General features: G+C 40.0%; 1 protein-coding gene across 3 annotated transcripts; it reads right to left on the bottom strand.

Annotated features, from left to right (window-relative positions):
- Positions 1-804: 804 nt before the first annotated feature.
- On the bottom strand, positions 805-16,552 carry LOC131799353 (leucine-rich repeat serine/threonine-protein kinase 1). 3 transcript variants are annotated; one of them, XM_059117073.2, is made up of 26 exons: positions 16,395-16,552; positions 14,774-15,449; positions 14,168-14,449; positions 12,900-13,203; positions 12,531-12,773; positions 12,156-12,388; positions 11,711-11,820; positions 11,405-11,508; positions 11,150-11,293; positions 10,888-11,058; positions 10,086-10,343; positions 9,731-9,890; positions 9,066-9,289; positions 8,833-8,982; positions 8,470-8,724; positions 8,166-8,304; positions 7,436-7,880; positions 6,964-7,165; positions 6,235-6,459; positions 5,613-5,837; positions 5,211-5,380; positions 4,713-4,876; positions 4,343-4,551; positions 4,021-4,164; positions 3,480-3,650; positions 805-3,192 (listed from the first exon to the last, which is right to left on the bottom strand). In XM_059117073.2, the coding sequence occupies exons 1-26, from the start codon at positions 16,402-16,404 to the stop codon at positions 1,531-1,533; spliced, it is 7,080 nt and encodes a 2,359-aa protein (XP_058973056.2). In that variant the 5' UTR covers positions 16,405-16,552; the 3' UTR covers positions 805-1,530. The 3 variants fall into 3 exon arrangements, with proteins under 3 accessions (XP_058973056.2, XP_066021927.1, XP_058973055.2); XM_066165830.1 differs by having other exon boundaries at positions 8,470-8,982; positions 14,774-15,051; positions 15,274-15,449; XM_059117072.2 differs by having other exon boundaries at positions 8,470-8,982.
- Between the last annotated feature and the right edge of the window lie 70 nt (positions 16,553-16,622).

Below are 16,622 nucleotides of genomic sequence, written 5' to 3'. Positions count from 1 at the left end.
ATATAATTGCGTGGTTGTGGCCTACCACCTTTTGAAGAATCAACTGCTGTTACTGATTTAAACACTGTGTAATGCATGAGGTATTAAAATGACCACTCGTTTGTGTCAATGAAATCTAACAAAGCAGGCCTTCACGTAATCGTCGGGATAACACACCCGACAAATAAAATAAAACAAAATGACATTTTAAACATAGAATTCGCAATAAGATCGCAAAATTGGTCAGAAAACAGTAATTTTAATAAGGTCTCAGCTATTGCACACGTCTTAGACACGATTTAGACTCTCTCTAACTGTTAGCCAGCAAATTTAGTCTCACTTTACGTCTGTCTTTTGGATTGGCCATCTAGATTTTTATCCTTCACATCTAAGTTGGCTTTGTGTAATTACTGATGAAGGAGAGCAGTTAAAAGCCTGGAGACTACTGGGTTAGTACGCATCAAGCTACCATTAGCTTGTTGGTATCGTCTCAAAGTGCTGACAAATGTGCTGACGAAACACTACGTAACGTGACTGATATTTTGAGTTTGAATACAACAAAAATCACGAGATGAAATCCAACAGGTATCAAATCTATAATGTTACTCTTAAGTTCATTTTTTTTTAAACAAGCAATCCAAAGATCTAGGCTAGGGATGGCAATCATTGAAGACTTAAAATATTCGTTGAAACCAAATTTGTCCCCACAAATTTCCCACTATTAGAAATATGTGATTATGCGGTAGATTCTCTCAGACATCTCGTCTTGTTTTAAAGCCACACACTGCAGCTACGCTAAGCAACAACCAATCACAAAACAAACGCTAAACACTTCGAAGAATTCATTCGTTCGATAAAAATTGTTCTAGAAAAACCAAAACCAGCTCAAATTAAATACTAATAGTCTAAAATACAATTACCCGTCGAGCAATACATTTCGAATCTTCAAAATTACTACTTCTTGTAAAATTGCTTGACTAAATAAAACTAGTTTTTAACAATCTTGTGTATTCTGTACTATAAATAACGCTAACGTCGCATTAAATCAAACTAATGGCTCACAACTTAGAAATTACAATGCTAACTAAAATGGGAGTAAAAGCCAACCATTTTCATTACTTTTAAGTCCTCGAAACATGGTAACACACGTGACAGTTGGTACTGTCATGAACAACTTGCACGGTTGTAGTCAGAGAGAGATAAACGTTGTAGTGTGTACATTAGGAACTCGTACATAAAAAGTCATCATTTTCCTCTTTTTAACGGACTTTTAAGCCCTTTTTGTTTAGAAAAATCTCTCATCTCCCTCTTGTCATCAATATAATTATCATACGTATCATTTTCAGTATAAGTATAACATAGGAATTATTAAGTGGTGTTGTAAAATTAGTTTCCTTCGAACTTTTGCAGAAGGGGAAGTAAATATAGTACGAACACGAGGAATAGTCATGCAAAGAAACTCTCTTAAAGGATTTTGTGGCAACATAATAACATGCTATAACATAGTAACATGCTATAACATATTAACATGCTATAATATAGTAGCATTGATTACGGAATCAAGGAGTTAAACTCCTCCAGCCGCGAATTAAATTTTCTAAACTCCGTGTCTCCCCAGGCCTCCCACAGGACCAACTGATAGCGCTCCAAACCGCGTTCTGTAGTATTCACGCTACCTCTTGGAGTCTCCAGCCGACGCAAACAGACCACCTTGTCCATGCCACTGCTGACAATTTCATCCACTTGACCATTTTCGTAACCTAGAAGATTGTCACTCTCGAGTTGAGCGAACACAAGACCCAAAGGAACATCATCATTAAATGAGTTGACGTTCAGTGTTAGCACGTCACCAACTCCTCGTCCAATCCACAACGTGCCATTCACTAACGAAAGTGCTGTCACACGATTAATTGTGCCAGCAAGTATTCGTATCCTAGGTCTCGCTGCCCACGGTTTACTAAGTGGTGACTTGTTGCCTTCATCTTTCTCCTGTCGCCGTTGAGATTTTCTCCTGGTTGAACTCATAAGCGAGGGAGTTCGAGAAGGTGAATTGAAAGGCTGCCTTAACGACGTCATAGAAGCACATGGACGGGATATCGAGCTTTCAGAGCCTAAACTTTTTCGTGCACCTTCGATGAAAGCTTGACGAGTTTCTTCGCGGTCAACGAGCTCAAAATCTGCACCTTCCCTTTTGTCGACAGCTTCTCTGGTTACTGTTTCGGTCTCTTTTTCATCTTCAACATTGTTGTCTCCTGTCTGTCTCTGGGCTTCAATTGTAATTTCAGGAATAGTTTCAACTGATAATGTCATAGATAATGCATCACTTTTGCCATGATTGGAAGTAGCGTCGCATCTCGATTCTATGACTTCCTCGCCGGAGTTTCGAATATTATCGATTGTCGCTGTTTTTTCGATTAAAGTTGGAACATTTTCGGAAATTACTGAAACAGAATCTTCGTTTGTTTGAAAATCTTCGGTTTGAGCGTGAGACTCCTGCGGGGTACTGCTAGCCTGAGCAAGAACTGTGATACTTTTCGTTGTATCTGTGCTACAAAAAGAAGAAATTCCACCCTCATCGGAGACGGTTTCCGCTGGTAGGGACAGAGAACGGGAAAATGCCTGAACCTGTTTAGAATCCATATTTTTAGAATCCTCATGACGATCATTTTCTGTTGTATTTCGACCAAAGTCAGAACCAATTCGACGAGGAAGTGAATCCTCTTTACGCAAAGAGTTTGTTTCGTCGCCTTCTTCATTGATACTACGATCCATCGCCTCTTTAAACATCGATTCAGTGAAAGAGGGCTCGCACATATCAGGTGGGTCACTGACTGTTCTGTCACGACGGGAAGAGCGTTCATCATCACCTTTTCTTGAAGTGAAACGGCGGGACTCTACTATGTTTGTGTCTAAAACTTTTCCAACTGGACTGTTAACATCACAGTCAAAAATATTGGTCAGCTGACGACTGCTAACTTCCCATTGTAAAATTTTCGATGACCTCCTGTCCGCGCACCAAACACGTGTTCCGTCCGTTACCATGATCCGGACATGCGTCCTTTGCGTTTGGTACACCGCAATCTCGTCCAGAATGACCAAGGTGTTGGTATCCACTATCACAATCTTGTTGCCGCATCCAACCCACAGTTCTTTATTATTGAATACGAGAACCATACATTTGGTGGGCATACCAGACTGACCAAGGTTAACAACCTACAATAAGTGAACACAGCTATGTATCACTAAAGAGTAACCCACAACCTGTTAGTGCCACCAGAATGGTCTTCGGCTAAGAAGTAAATGAATTTTGACCAAGAATAATCCATTGTCGTTAGACGTGTACATGTTGTGAACTTATGTGTAATACCATGTTCGCAGTATAACGTGCAATCGTTAACAACAAACTGTTTCAATCTCTCATTTCTAATGTGACAAAGGGTAAAGTCTTTCTCCTTTAGTATTTCTCGCAACTGAAAAAAAAGACAACATACACAACAAACCTGAAAGTTAGACCACTTGTCACTTTCCTTTTTCAACCGTTCATCCTCGCCTTTCGTTTCTAGAGTGACATCAGCATGCGAAAATCTTCGTGCTAATCTAGTTTTAGGAGTGAACACTATCAGGGTACCATTGGCAAGGGAAGCAAATACACTTTTAACTCTTGTGCCACTCTATTAATGGAAAAAAGACAGAAACCTCAATTAAATGTGAAGTTCAAGATACTCTAATCTTGGAAGTTAAAAAACTAAATGGACGTGTTTGATCCAGGCCAAATTCCGTCCAAAGGTATTTTTTCCCATTCACCTTTGAAAGGTACTGGAATTGTTACATTTTAGCGAGGTTACTTCAGTTGCCTTTGTGTCCATTTCTCTATGTAGCTTCGAAGGGAACCATTTTAAACACCACTAGTGCATAATGAGGAAGCTCCCTTGGAAGAGAATTTAACGCTGGCTGCGACATACAAATGTACGAATACAAAACACAAAACCATGGCAACTATATCATAGTGACAATATTACACAAAAAACATTGTAGCTATACCTCAAGCTCTGCCTTTTCAGGAAGGTCCTCATCTGTAGGAAAATACTCCGTCAACAGCGCAAGAACTGGAGCCTTAGTGGTATACGACCACAGAATTGAGGGATTACGCCAGGACGTCCGTCCGAACACCTCTATAGTGCACCCCTACAAAAATGGTCCCTGTCAGATTTACACTCTTATAGACATTAAAAATAAACTAAAAGCAACACTAGAACAATTTTTTTCTCTCAGTTTCGAAATTAATCATATCCACTCCTGAGTACTGCAAAGAAGAAGTTTTTTCTTTTCAGCTTGTTTGCGATTAATAACAAAATTTATTTACCTCCGTGCCAAGCCAAGTTCGATTTTCAACTCTCGTCATGCAAAGCACTCTATGTCCCTCACAGTTTTGTCCTTGTGTATGGAACACTCCTGTCTCACAGTTGATTATACTGTAGTACCGATCATTTCGTTCACGACTCCAAATCAGAATAAAGTTCGAAGCGATCTCAGTTGAAGAACCCTCCATAGCCTCAGGGACCTTGGGATTGCCTGCAAGAGTGCGCAGGTAACATAAGTTGACGAGTACATGAGCAAAGTCGACATCTTTTACGGATGGAAAAGACCCAAATGAACGAGAGAGATAATAAAGACACAAGCAACACGCGCACTTATACTAAATGATCCAATGGCGATAAGCCGTCGAGTCTTACCAGAAGCAACATTTGATAAGGCATAAATTGCTGTAACTTTCTCCAACAAGTTTTCATCAGTGGCTGGTAACAGTCGACACTGACATAAGAAAGCTGGATCTTCCATCTCTTTTAAAATTTCGCTTGCAGGAGGACGCTTCTCTGGCAACTGATGCCAGCATGATCTAAAGAATGCAAAGCAACATAAGTTATGATGCAAGTTACAAGGTAAAGTGGGAATGAGAATTACGTGTGAATGGGATTTAATTAAGCGTTGACCCACATGATCCAAACCCTCTATAATAATTTTACATGCATCACCACATTTAGAAAAAGTACTTAATATCTTCTTGCGGTGGGTAACTCATTCAGTTATAGTTTTTCCCGCCTTCCTTCTCCTGTGAGGTGGTTTCATTATCCCAAAGAAACCTTGCACTATCAATAAACTGAATTTCCGTGGACAATCTTACAAGGGTATTAAGTGTGTGAAGCAGAGGTATATCATTGACAAATTCTTACCTCATTAGCCGTTCTAATCTTGGTAATTGTGAATCTAATTCAAGCTGAGGTGAAGGCCGCACCCCTCGTCGAATCGCTTTCTTGATGTCCACGACATTGCGATAATCACTAAAAGGACGACATCCTGTCAGCAGCTCAAACAGAAAAATTGCAAAGGAGAAAATATCCACCTGGAACAAAAAAAAGAAACATAACTGATGCATTAAAGAAAGATGTTTTTTCGTCTTGTCACGAGCGTGGGACAAAGAAAAAATTTTGAGTCCTCATGAGGAATCGAAACCTCAGCCCTTCAGATTCCGCGCTCAGATGCTCGTAACTAATGCACTTTGACAATTTTACTTGTAGGTAGCACAATATCGCTTAACCTTTCTGCTTTTATCACTAAGTCTGTGATTTCATTACCTTTTCATCGTAACCGACTCCAGTGCGAATTTCCGGAGCCTGATATCCTGGAGTCCCTTCCTCTCCAGCAACTCCTTGAGGTGTGGCGAAACACGAGATTCCGTAGTCAGATAGTTTGACGTTCAATAAAGCGGACTCATCCATGGACCAAACTAAAACATTGTCGGCTTTCAGATCTCGATAGATAATGTTACAGTCGTGGAGATACCAAAGGGCACTGGCGACCTGAGGCGATAAAAAGAATTAAAAGCGTTGAAAGGAATTGCAAACATGCTGTCTTTTTCTTTTGAGCTTTGGTGCGAAAGCAAGAGCAAAAGCAAACAAGAGGCAACACACGGATGCCTGTTGAGGGGTTCTGACTTTCGTACTTGCTACAGGTCAACTCTTGTTTGTTTGTTTGTTGGCTGTCTGTTTGTTTTCCTGTCTAAGGAAGGAAGTAAGCGGTTTATGGTGGCAAACGGTTTCAAGTCACCGCATACGTAAGAAAACTTACGAGAAAGAAGCAATCACGTGTCAACATCGTCACAATCCTAAAGCTAAACCTTGGAGGTACCTTTAGACACCTTCTAGTTCCAAGGTAATCCTCTAAGGCGTCTGTTATTTCTCTACACGTGACAGATACCTGAAAAGCGATGTTATAGGATAATTCACGCCCAAGAATTGACTCCCTGCTCCTGGAAACTTGGCTGCCTTCGTTCTCTCGAGCTTCACGCTTTGATGAGAGCTCGTCAAGGACTGTAGCTAAACTACCAAAAGGGGCGAGCTCCAAAACAAAGCATAGTGGACGCAGAGAAACGGCAAGAAGTCTGACAACACATGGATGATTCAATCGGCAAAGGACTGCTACCTAAAAACACGATCACAAAGAAAATCCTTGCTACTCTAACAATTTCAAAATTATCAACTAAAGCAAATTAACAACCTAATTCATTACGAAAATAAGTAAAATTAACTGTTCGAAGAACATCTTAATACTCTTGAATCATTTGCTATCTGCCGCATATTTGGGGAATATGGCTGAACTTAGTTTCTTATGAATAATGCCCATCTCTGTCATTTATTCATTATTATTGGTTTTGTGGAGGGAGATTGAAGAAGGGCTGGAGGTTCTTACCGGGTGTGTTATAAAACTAAGAAACAATGGTGGTATGTGAGAGCAACAACTTCTCGAGCGTTTACTTGCAAATAAGCGACCCGTTAGTGATGTGTAGTCTGTAATGCAAATGAAAAGCTCTTGGGAGTGAAACGAGGGGACTAGGGTGGCGTAGGGCAGGGTAAAGAAAAATATGACACTGTTAGTTACTTTTATTACAAAAGATTAGAAACTGATATTATGTTGCTTTATTATTACCTCTTGACGTAAGTCCCAGAAAGCTTTGACAACCTTAGTCCTTTCCAGTTCCTCCTCCATGTCACGTTCAGTGTTGGCAGTGTACACATCAGATCTCCGGCCACTTGAGCCCTCACTCACATGGGACCTATAACAGGATCCACTTAAAGTCCTGGATCCAGGAGAGGGCCCAGTGTTTCCAAGTCCGCTGTCAAGGAGAGAGCTGCACATCGGGAAGAGTCAAAGAAACCATAAATGTCACGCAAGGGATTTACCTCTTCTAATGAATAATATTTAGGATAATATGTATTCCAAACGTGTAATGATAAAGTGCCTGAGTCCTTAGTCACAGAAGCCCAAACCATGATGTCTGAACACCAGTTAGTTGTAAAATCCTTCGACACGCATCAAGCACATGAACATGATCGTTAACAACTCAACTTATAAGAAGAGCATAACAGAAAAGTTAAATTTGAATTTCTCAAACATTTACCCAGTTTGGCCTATAGAGTGGAATATTTTCACCGCCACAGTCTCGTTTCGATATGATCCACGATACACTTCACCAGAGCCACCACCGCCAATCTTATGTGATTCTCGCGGGTCGAACTTGAATTGAGTTTGATCCACAAGTAACTGCCGGGGTAGGTCTGCCATTAACAAGTCCGGGATAAGAAGCGATATGGACACCACTCTATCCGGATGGGAAGGACAGCTGATAGTTGAAAAACGCATCGCAGTTGCTGCGCATTCCGTCAGAGTGAAATTGTGCGGATGAAGAGTTTGCAACATAAGAAAATTAGAGGGAAGAGTGGATGGAAACTCCATAGAAACAGATCGTTTCATTGATTTGCGGTGAGTCATCCAGTTGATACAAAGCGGACACGGAATTAAACGACGGACCAATGGCAACCCATACATGTCAGTCTCGTCGAGACCTACAACCAATTATTTTAAAGGTGAGATATCGACTGTGGGTATTTAACAAAGGAGGCTCAACCAAATTAACTCTCAGAGCAAACCAGCCACAGCTACACTGATAACTAGGTGAAGTTATTTTTTCTCTAAACGAGCTGGGCTTACAATATTTTTCCGACTATTTCACGGGTTTCTTTTGTTTTCTTTTTAGAATTGCTTCTGTATCGATTCTCAAAAAATAACTTATTTTTCACAGGGATTGTGATTGCTAACCCTAAGCAAATAGCTTCAGTATTTTCATTTACCCGGATACCATTCCGAAATGAGAGCGTCAATCTGATCGACAATGAATCCAATAGCAGCAAAGTCTCGCTGTTCTGACCATACAGTGATAGCGACACCATTGATTTCTTGGAAGACGGCCTTTCCTTGATTTACAGGGATCTTGAAGAAGAAATACAGAGTCAAAAATAGTTAGTTTCAAAGGCAAACAAAAACATCATGTAACGTGAACTGACTTTTTTTAATAGCAATCAATGCAACACTTAAGGGTCACAGAAAAGAAGAGTCATGTAACACAAGGATCGTACGATACAAAAAGTCACGCACCAATTCTTGGTATGATTCCACCTTGAAGTAACCTCCCTCATACACGACACCAATCCCCTCCCGCCAGTAAACCAAAGAATAGCTTTCTTCCTTTATTTGCTCAATAGTCCGCCATCTTTGAATGGACACAATAAGCCTGGTAATGAGTCGGCTCCAGAACCCGCTCGGCGTGTAGGCCATCTGGTAATTCCTACACACTGTGTTGATGTTTGAATTGTCTAGTGAGCTGCTGCCACGACTACTGGAAAATCTGCCCTGTTGATCAGTAACATACAATAGTAAGTCAGAAATATTATAAGAGTGCATACTTTTACTCAAGTTCAAGTACTGTGAAGGTGAGGAACGTGAGTAATTTAGCCACACCTGTTCGTTTGACTTTTTTCTCTTGGCCATCAACTTCTGAAGCTTGTGAAGCTGCAGTCCTGGTTTCTCTTTTGGTAGCATTGAAGGAATTAAAAGCTGTTCCTCGTTTATAGAGAGAGCAATCTCGAAACGCTCCATTAGTTGCAGATACTGAAACAAGTAATTATTCAGTCAATAAATCCATCAGACGGCTGATCGGTCAGTGTTGTACAAAATATGACTTTAAGGCTCACCTGTAGTATAAAATTTTGGGGGAATTTGGGGTCTCTCAACACCAACTGCAAATCCTTCTTCTTCATGACACCGTTAACAATAAAAGGATTTCTCTCTCGGACGGTGACAAGAGTCGCAATAAGATCACAGACCCAAGCAGGGTCAATAAAGTAAAGATGATTGAGGCCCCGCAGCTGATCATTGTAGTGAAGTAACACACCATTCTCGTGTAAGAATCTGGTGGCTAAGAGAAGACGGAATACGCCCAGGAAAAATTAGTTTTTTTTAAATACCACAATACGTTCAGCTCACAAGTTACTGGTGGATAGGCATGTCGTTAACTGAATTTTGATATTGCATCTCTCGGACGTCTGTTTTTGTTTTTATATTATTATTATTATTATTATTATTATTGTTCGTTTGTTTCTCCGAAAACGCTAAGACGTGAACCAAGTCAGAGAGATCTTAAGAAGTTCGCGAAAGGTTTCTTATCCTCATGACGGTAATTCTTACCCATTACCATAAACTGTAGCAAAAAAAAATGCAAAGTTAATCCGAAACGCGACAACGAACCCGAGGTCTGAACAAACAACAACAACAAAAAATCACCTTCATTCCCACATATCAGTGGTGAGATAACGCCAGTGACACTTGTAGTCGTGTTCGATGATGGAAGCTCACTTACCTAGTGTTAGCTCCTCAGTATCTAAGATGTCATTCTGTGGACTGCACTTGGCGAGTTGCAAGATTTCATCTTCCAAGAGTAAGGGTGGTTCGCCTGTGGTTCTCCGGCGCTCAGCCTCTTGTATAACAGCTTGTTGGAGGTCGATGTAACTTTGTGGTACCTGAAGAGAATTCAGAGAGAAGTAAGAAACAATTAAGTCATCAACCGATTAGCACTCTGACTTTTTCAAGCTGAACAAAGATGAAGGAGGCAAATGAAATAAAGGAAGAACAATGTTGACGTTCTGTCTATCTCATCATAAATCACGGCTGTTTCGAAAATCAAATAGGAAAGGAAAACAATAAAAACTAATAACCATTCGGCCAATGATGTTTTCTCCATGATCCTTGACTTTTAACGCCTTGCTGTAAATCAGTTCTTTCAACTCCGGAATGTTCTCGCCAGTCGTCGGCGACACAACAATATTGCCGACAATCTTCGGAAATCCTTGGTTGTCCAAATACTTCAGCGCGATGCTTTGCTTCAGTGCATCCACGCGGTGTTGTCGATTTTTCTTCGGAAGCAAGTCCAGATGTGTTCCGACAATCAAAACTTCGGAAGACGGTGCACGAGCCTGAAAGGAAACACAGGGGAAATTTTTCAGAACCCTAGTTATGTCATGACACCGGAGGTATACCATTTTGGACAATGTGGTTATCACTTTGTATAAGAAACACGTCGATCATAGGCGACCTTGGAGCAATTTTTAATTGAGAGGCGAACGTTATCCGGGATTGCGTGGGATTCGCTTCCCTTTGTTTTAAGAATGGCCTTAAAGATTCGTGATACTCTCTCAACCAATCACGTCCAAAACAAAAACCAATCGTTATACTTGGCCATGTCCACGCATCAGGCTGTATTTTTACTTGTCTTGTTTTTTTTAGTTCTCATTGGGGCCTTGTGACATTTACTTTGCACTGATTGATCATTGTGGTTACTTTGGTTGTATTACTGCCGCACCCAATCGTAAAGCTCTTCATGTAATTTATCCTGAACAGTGAATCTTTCTAATCCATGGGTGAAAATGAAGATTAACTAATGCTGCGTGCGTAGCTGACCTGACAAACATTCGAGTCAGGTTTGTTCCAGTAAAATGACTACAGCATTTAAATCACCACCTGTATGTTGAGAAGCCAACGTCTCAGACTCTCCACTCCTTCTTCTCCATGTGTCACGTTCCACACGGCCAGGTACAGAGTATTAGGCGACAAAAACATTTGATGAGCCGCGTAATAAACATTTTGCCCCGCAAGATCCCAAGTGCTGAACGTTATTAATGGTGCGTCACTCTGGTAAAGGAAAAAAGGTCAGAATCTAGAGTATTTCAGTTCAACTTAAGGTTCTAATATTCTAATGAAAATGTTTGATTCATTTATTAACCTGTGTTAAGAAGCGCTGTAATGAAAACCTTGAACTGGCCCCGATCTGAACCTGCCATTCGTCAATCACAATTCCCACAGTGGACAGGTTAGGTGGCAGTTTTTGACCTTTTAAAGCAGACAGCAAAGTTGTCTTCCCTCGACCCTTAAAAAGTAGATGTAATTGTAATCAATGGAGGTTGATTGTACGACTTTAATATTAAACCCAGAACCTAGGCCATAATAATTCGTAACTAAGAGGGAAAGTACTTCTTACCTGTAAACCTACCACCATCAGTTTCATGCGGTAATACGGTACAGACTTCCGAAGAGTTGCTCGTAAGTATGCCAGCGTGTCTTTTGGTCGGACACCAATCTCACCTGAAAAGAGCGGAGACAAACGGCATTTATGGATGAGCGCCCAGAGACATAAGACAGGAGAGAGGAAGAACGAGTAAAGAAAATTTAGCAATCGTAGAGTGACTTCGTCCTTTTCCCACCTCCTCTCTCTCGCGACGCAAATTTTCCGTCTTTAAATTGAAATTCATCATTAGAGGTCCAGGTCAACGCCAAGGTCACTTACCAGGTCTGACGTGTTTAGGAATGCCTGAAAGATTTAGTTTGTTCAATCGGAGCTGCCAGCAATCGCGTAAGTTGCCAAGTTCAGGAGGAAGTGTGCGCAGTTCAGGGTTACTGCATGAAAACAAAACAACAAAATAAATTACGTAAAAAAATAGCATTAACTTTGGAGAGAATGTGAGTGAAAGTTATCAATCATTCATTTCGAATTAGATTCCAGCTATCTTCTCATTACTGTAAACGAGGCTAAGGAAGGAGATACGTGCCAATAACTGGAGCCCTTAATTGCTCGCTTTCACCCAGCGGCAACTTGAATTAAACCTCAACTATAATCAACCCGTAATTACATTATAAAGGGTATTTAAGGGAAGAAGACAAGAAAGAGATGGGTGAGGGAGAGAATAAGATCGTAACTTAGTACTGCCCTGAAACATTACTATAATTCTTACTCGCTTAAGTCCAGTTCGATGAGGCTCATCAATCCGCAGATACTTAAGGGTAAGGACTGTAAGTTGTTGTCGTTTACAGAAAGTGTCTCTAGCGTGTGAGAAAATAGTGCTGTAGGAAATTCACAGTCAGTCTTTGTTTCTTGACCATCTTCTGAGCTGGAGGCTTTGAAAAATTGGAAACGCTTCAGTGTTGAAGAACCCATCTGTGACTCGACAAGTGGTTTGGCGGATAACTGTAGAGAGTAAAATCAAATTCATTCAATTAAGATCGATCACAGATCACAGTCAGCCAGGTAGAATAAGAGAAGCGCCTTCCTCCAGATGTTCGTCACTCAGAAAAGCAACAATAATTTTCACTTATTTTAGCCGTTTTACCTTGTTGAAGGAAAGGTTTAGCTTGTGCAAAGTGCTGCATGTCCAGAATTCTGGCTTTGGCAACATTCGAATGTTATTGTGACTCATATCTAGATCTTGAAGTCCTGACAACTGACACAAGTTCCAAGAAATGGATCCCAGATTATTGCTTGAAAGATAGAGACGCTTCAGAGAGGTGTCCCACACCATTTCCATGTTACAGGAAAAACTGGTTAACTTATTGTGCGAAAGGTCAAGGATTTCCTTTGAACCAAGAAGACAATAATCGTATTCAATGAGTTTACATATCAATTCTCAAACAGAAACTGTACATATCAATTCTAATAAACATATGAATACGCAGTGAAACGACAACAACATTCATCTTACCAAGGGGCATTTCCAAGCCATCGGAAAGTCTCGTAGATTATTGTGATCCAGATATAGTTTTGTGAGCCCGACAGCTCCCTGAATACCGTTAGGTAAACTTTTTAGTTGATTGAATGACAATGTTAGAACCTTCAGTGCAGTACAGCCCCATGTGTCGCTATCAGCTTCCTCGCCCTCTTCCAGCTCGCCAAATAAGGAAGAGATATTGTTCTGAGCGAGGTTTAGTTTCTTCATTGTGGGTAATTGAAACAAAGAGACAGGGGCGCATGTCAGCTGGTTATCAAAAGCTGATAGCTTTTGTATCCTGTTGGATAAAGTGAATGTTAAATTTGCATTCAATGAGGCATTTACACGTAAGAAGACATGCCATTGTGGCTAGATCAAATAAACCGGCTTCAGAAATGTGCCTCTTCGCACTAATTTATTTTGAGCTGACTCCGTGAGAAAACGTGATTTGTGAGACAGACTGGCTAATATATAAATTTGCTCGCAGGATGTTGGAGGATTTACGTTCTATATCTGTCATTATGAGTGAGGTTTTATTTTCGAAGATTAATTACGGTGAGAAACGGCGTGAGAAGTTGAACATTTTAATCACTAAGTATGTCCGAAGATGTACCTGGATTTTATAATATCTGATTAATACGGGTAAGTTACAAGGGTTCCTTACAACTAATAAGTTTGTTCATTCCGATCCCGTCGTTACAGTTTTTCAACGTCTCTTTTAAACGTCAGTTTCCTAATCTTAAAATGCAAGATCAAGTAGCGCAATTCATTTGCTTGCTCCTCAGAATCGAAGTAACTTTCCCTTCTTTATATCAGTCAATGATTTTCTTGTTGATGCTCAGTACGAGTCACGCAGAGGACGAATTAGATCTATATCGACTTGCAAAGGGTTCACAGAATCTCGATTCCACGAAAATAGAAATGTGATACTCAGGAACAATAACCAAACACCCTGTCGTTATTTTATAACAGCAAACTTAGAGACCGTCATTCCGAGAAAATTCCGTTGCTGGGAAAAAACCGTCATAATCAAGTTACTGTCTAACTCAAAGCCGGAAGCTTCGATTTTACCTATTCTCATAACATCAATGTAGACATGAAAATAAAGTCGGGAAGGTAAAATTAAGTTCTTAATAGGCTGGGGTCCTAGTTTTAACGCTCAAAGGGCACATGTAAATGAGATTATAAAACTTTCACCTTTTTGTGGACAAAGCGTTTTACAAATAACAAATACATTATTTCCATACAGTATGGCGTTATACCTTGTGTAGCTGCTGATAACTTCTGGTAAATATTTCAATTGATTTTTAGACACATCAAGCTCCTCAAGGGCTGGAAGAATATTAAACAGCTCTTCTGGAAGCTCCTTAATGCAGTTATCAGACAGGTCAATACTCACAAGTCTTGCTGACAAGTTAACAAACCAAGCTTTATGAATGGCGTACAAATTTTTTTTACTCCAAGCAGCAGAAAACATTGTCACACTTGGATCAACTTCAAAAGAAAGTGCTGTCTTGCGTTTGTTCCTAGTTTCTTTGGTGTATCTGCAGCCAAATTAAAAATACAAATAATGTCATGGCACATCAAGGTTGCCACATGATACCTTGGTTTATCAAATAAATTTTTCTCAGAAATTACATATAAATATTAAATTTCAAAATTTTATTTTCATTATCAAAGTGTGAGAGCCATGCCAACACATGCAAGCTTCCCATGTCCTCCTGTTAGATGCAATATTATTGTCCATGTATGTATCTATTATCTCCTGTGTCTGTCTCCAAGTGCATGAGACAGACAGTGATCAAAGTTTGTTTGTGCTACAATCAAACCCAGCAAACTAAATACTCCAAAAGATTTTAGTATCCTACCTCATTAGAGCTTCTCCAATAAGTTCCCAATAATTCTCTACAAGATCACAGGTCACTTTGGCCCCATTTTCAATAAGGTAATTAACAACAGCAGTCTGATGACCTTCACATGCACCTTTGAGAGGACTGCCTGGTGATTTCCTTCCCTGGGAGTCTAACGATGTAGATGGTGGGTTCACATCAACACCTCTCCTGATCAACAGTCTTGCCAGCTGGACATGCCCAAGTCTGCATGCCTCATAGAGTAGCAATGGTCCATGGGATCCAAGGAGACTGGGCTGCTCAGATAATAAAAATTCCACCACATCATGTTTTCCAGATTTACAGGCAAGTAAAATTGGCGACAAATGACCAAATACAGGATTATGTACAAATGCACCTTCTTTTAACAAATATTTTGCAATGTCTGCATATCCTTTTATACATGCAACACATAAGGGAGTTCCAATTTCTTCAACAGCTTGATTGACATTAGCACCAAAGGCTACAAGTTGACGTACCACTTCCAAATGACCATTTTCACAGGCCACATGAAGAAAATTTCTGGGCAAAGTTGAGCTAGCTACATCTTCTCCACAAATTAGCTCCTTTACTACATCTTGATTGTGGTAAATGGCTTGTAGTAGTGTGTCAAGATCACCTGTTGTGCAGGCTTCAAACAACTGTTTCCTAACACCTGGAAACAGAAATGATAAATCTGAACTAAGATAACTCTTTTTTATGCATACAGTGTAGAAGCAGTCGTATGTCATGATAGATGTTACTTATCTCTGGATGTAACTAAAAGGGAGATGTCCTTAGCTGTTGGTTAGGGGTTGGGTTAGAGTTAGGAAGGGATGATCAGGAGACAAATCTAAAGTCAAAAACTCCTCCAATACTATACAATAGTTTACAGCTTTAACATGTTTTTACAAATAATTGCTTTTACAACACAAAGTGATCACCATTTCAGGTATGATACCAAAATTATTCCAAGTGCATGCTGTATTTGAAATATAAAAAAAATAGCTGAGTAAATATGCATTTTATTTTCATAGATGACATAAACGCGATCAACGAACTTCGGTCGTAACTGCAACGGAACGATTTCTCTTTAACACTTGGAAACCCCGTACAATTCAAAAACAAAGCGTAGTCGCCATTGTCTTCTATTAACCAAGAATTGTAGGTATTATTAGAGAAGAATGCCAGAAACGAACAACTAATTATTTCTTTAATTACAAGACAATCGAAATCTGGTGTACCGACACAAAGAAATGGGCGCCTCAAGGAACAAAATCACTGCGATATCGACACACTTACTGAGGCACAAATTACTTACTGTTACTTAAATGGCTCTCCATATTGCTTCGATCTGGATCGATCGTGAATCCCTCATATTTGTCATCAATTGCAATGGAGTGTCAGGAAACGCACACGATAACTAATTCTTACGTTCACGAAAGCAGACAAAGCGCTTCACTTCGAGATTAAAAGGTGGACGCAAAGGAGCATCAAAGATCAGGTCCTAACAAAATCATCAACACTCGAAGGAGAGCAAAAACAGCTGTTATTAAGACTTTCAGCATTATATTAGCATGTTTTGTCACGTTTCCGCATTTTCTGCGAAAACTATGTTTACCTTTGCTCATAGCGTATTAATCTATGCACATCTTCCAGGAATCCTTTTTCCCTCTCTGTCTGGGCACAGCTTTCGACTGAAAATGGAAGATCAGCATCATATCATCGGCTATATTATTATGGATTACCCAGAGACACCGTGAATGCTTCTTGTTTCCAAGAAAGATCTGCATATCTTTCCGCAACTTCGTACCTCTAGAGTACTCCAAATATGGAATATTTTTCTATA

This window comes from Pocillopora verrucosa, chromosome 4 (assembly GCF_036669915.1).
Source record: "Pocillopora verrucosa isolate sample1 chromosome 4, ASM3666991v2, whole genome shotgun sequence".
NCBI lineage: Eukaryota > Metazoa > Cnidaria > Anthozoa > Scleractinia > Pocilloporidae > Pocillopora > Pocillopora verrucosa.
The sequence above is the reverse complement of the archived record's forward strand: the minus strand, read 5'-3'. Positions and strand labels throughout refer to the sequence as shown.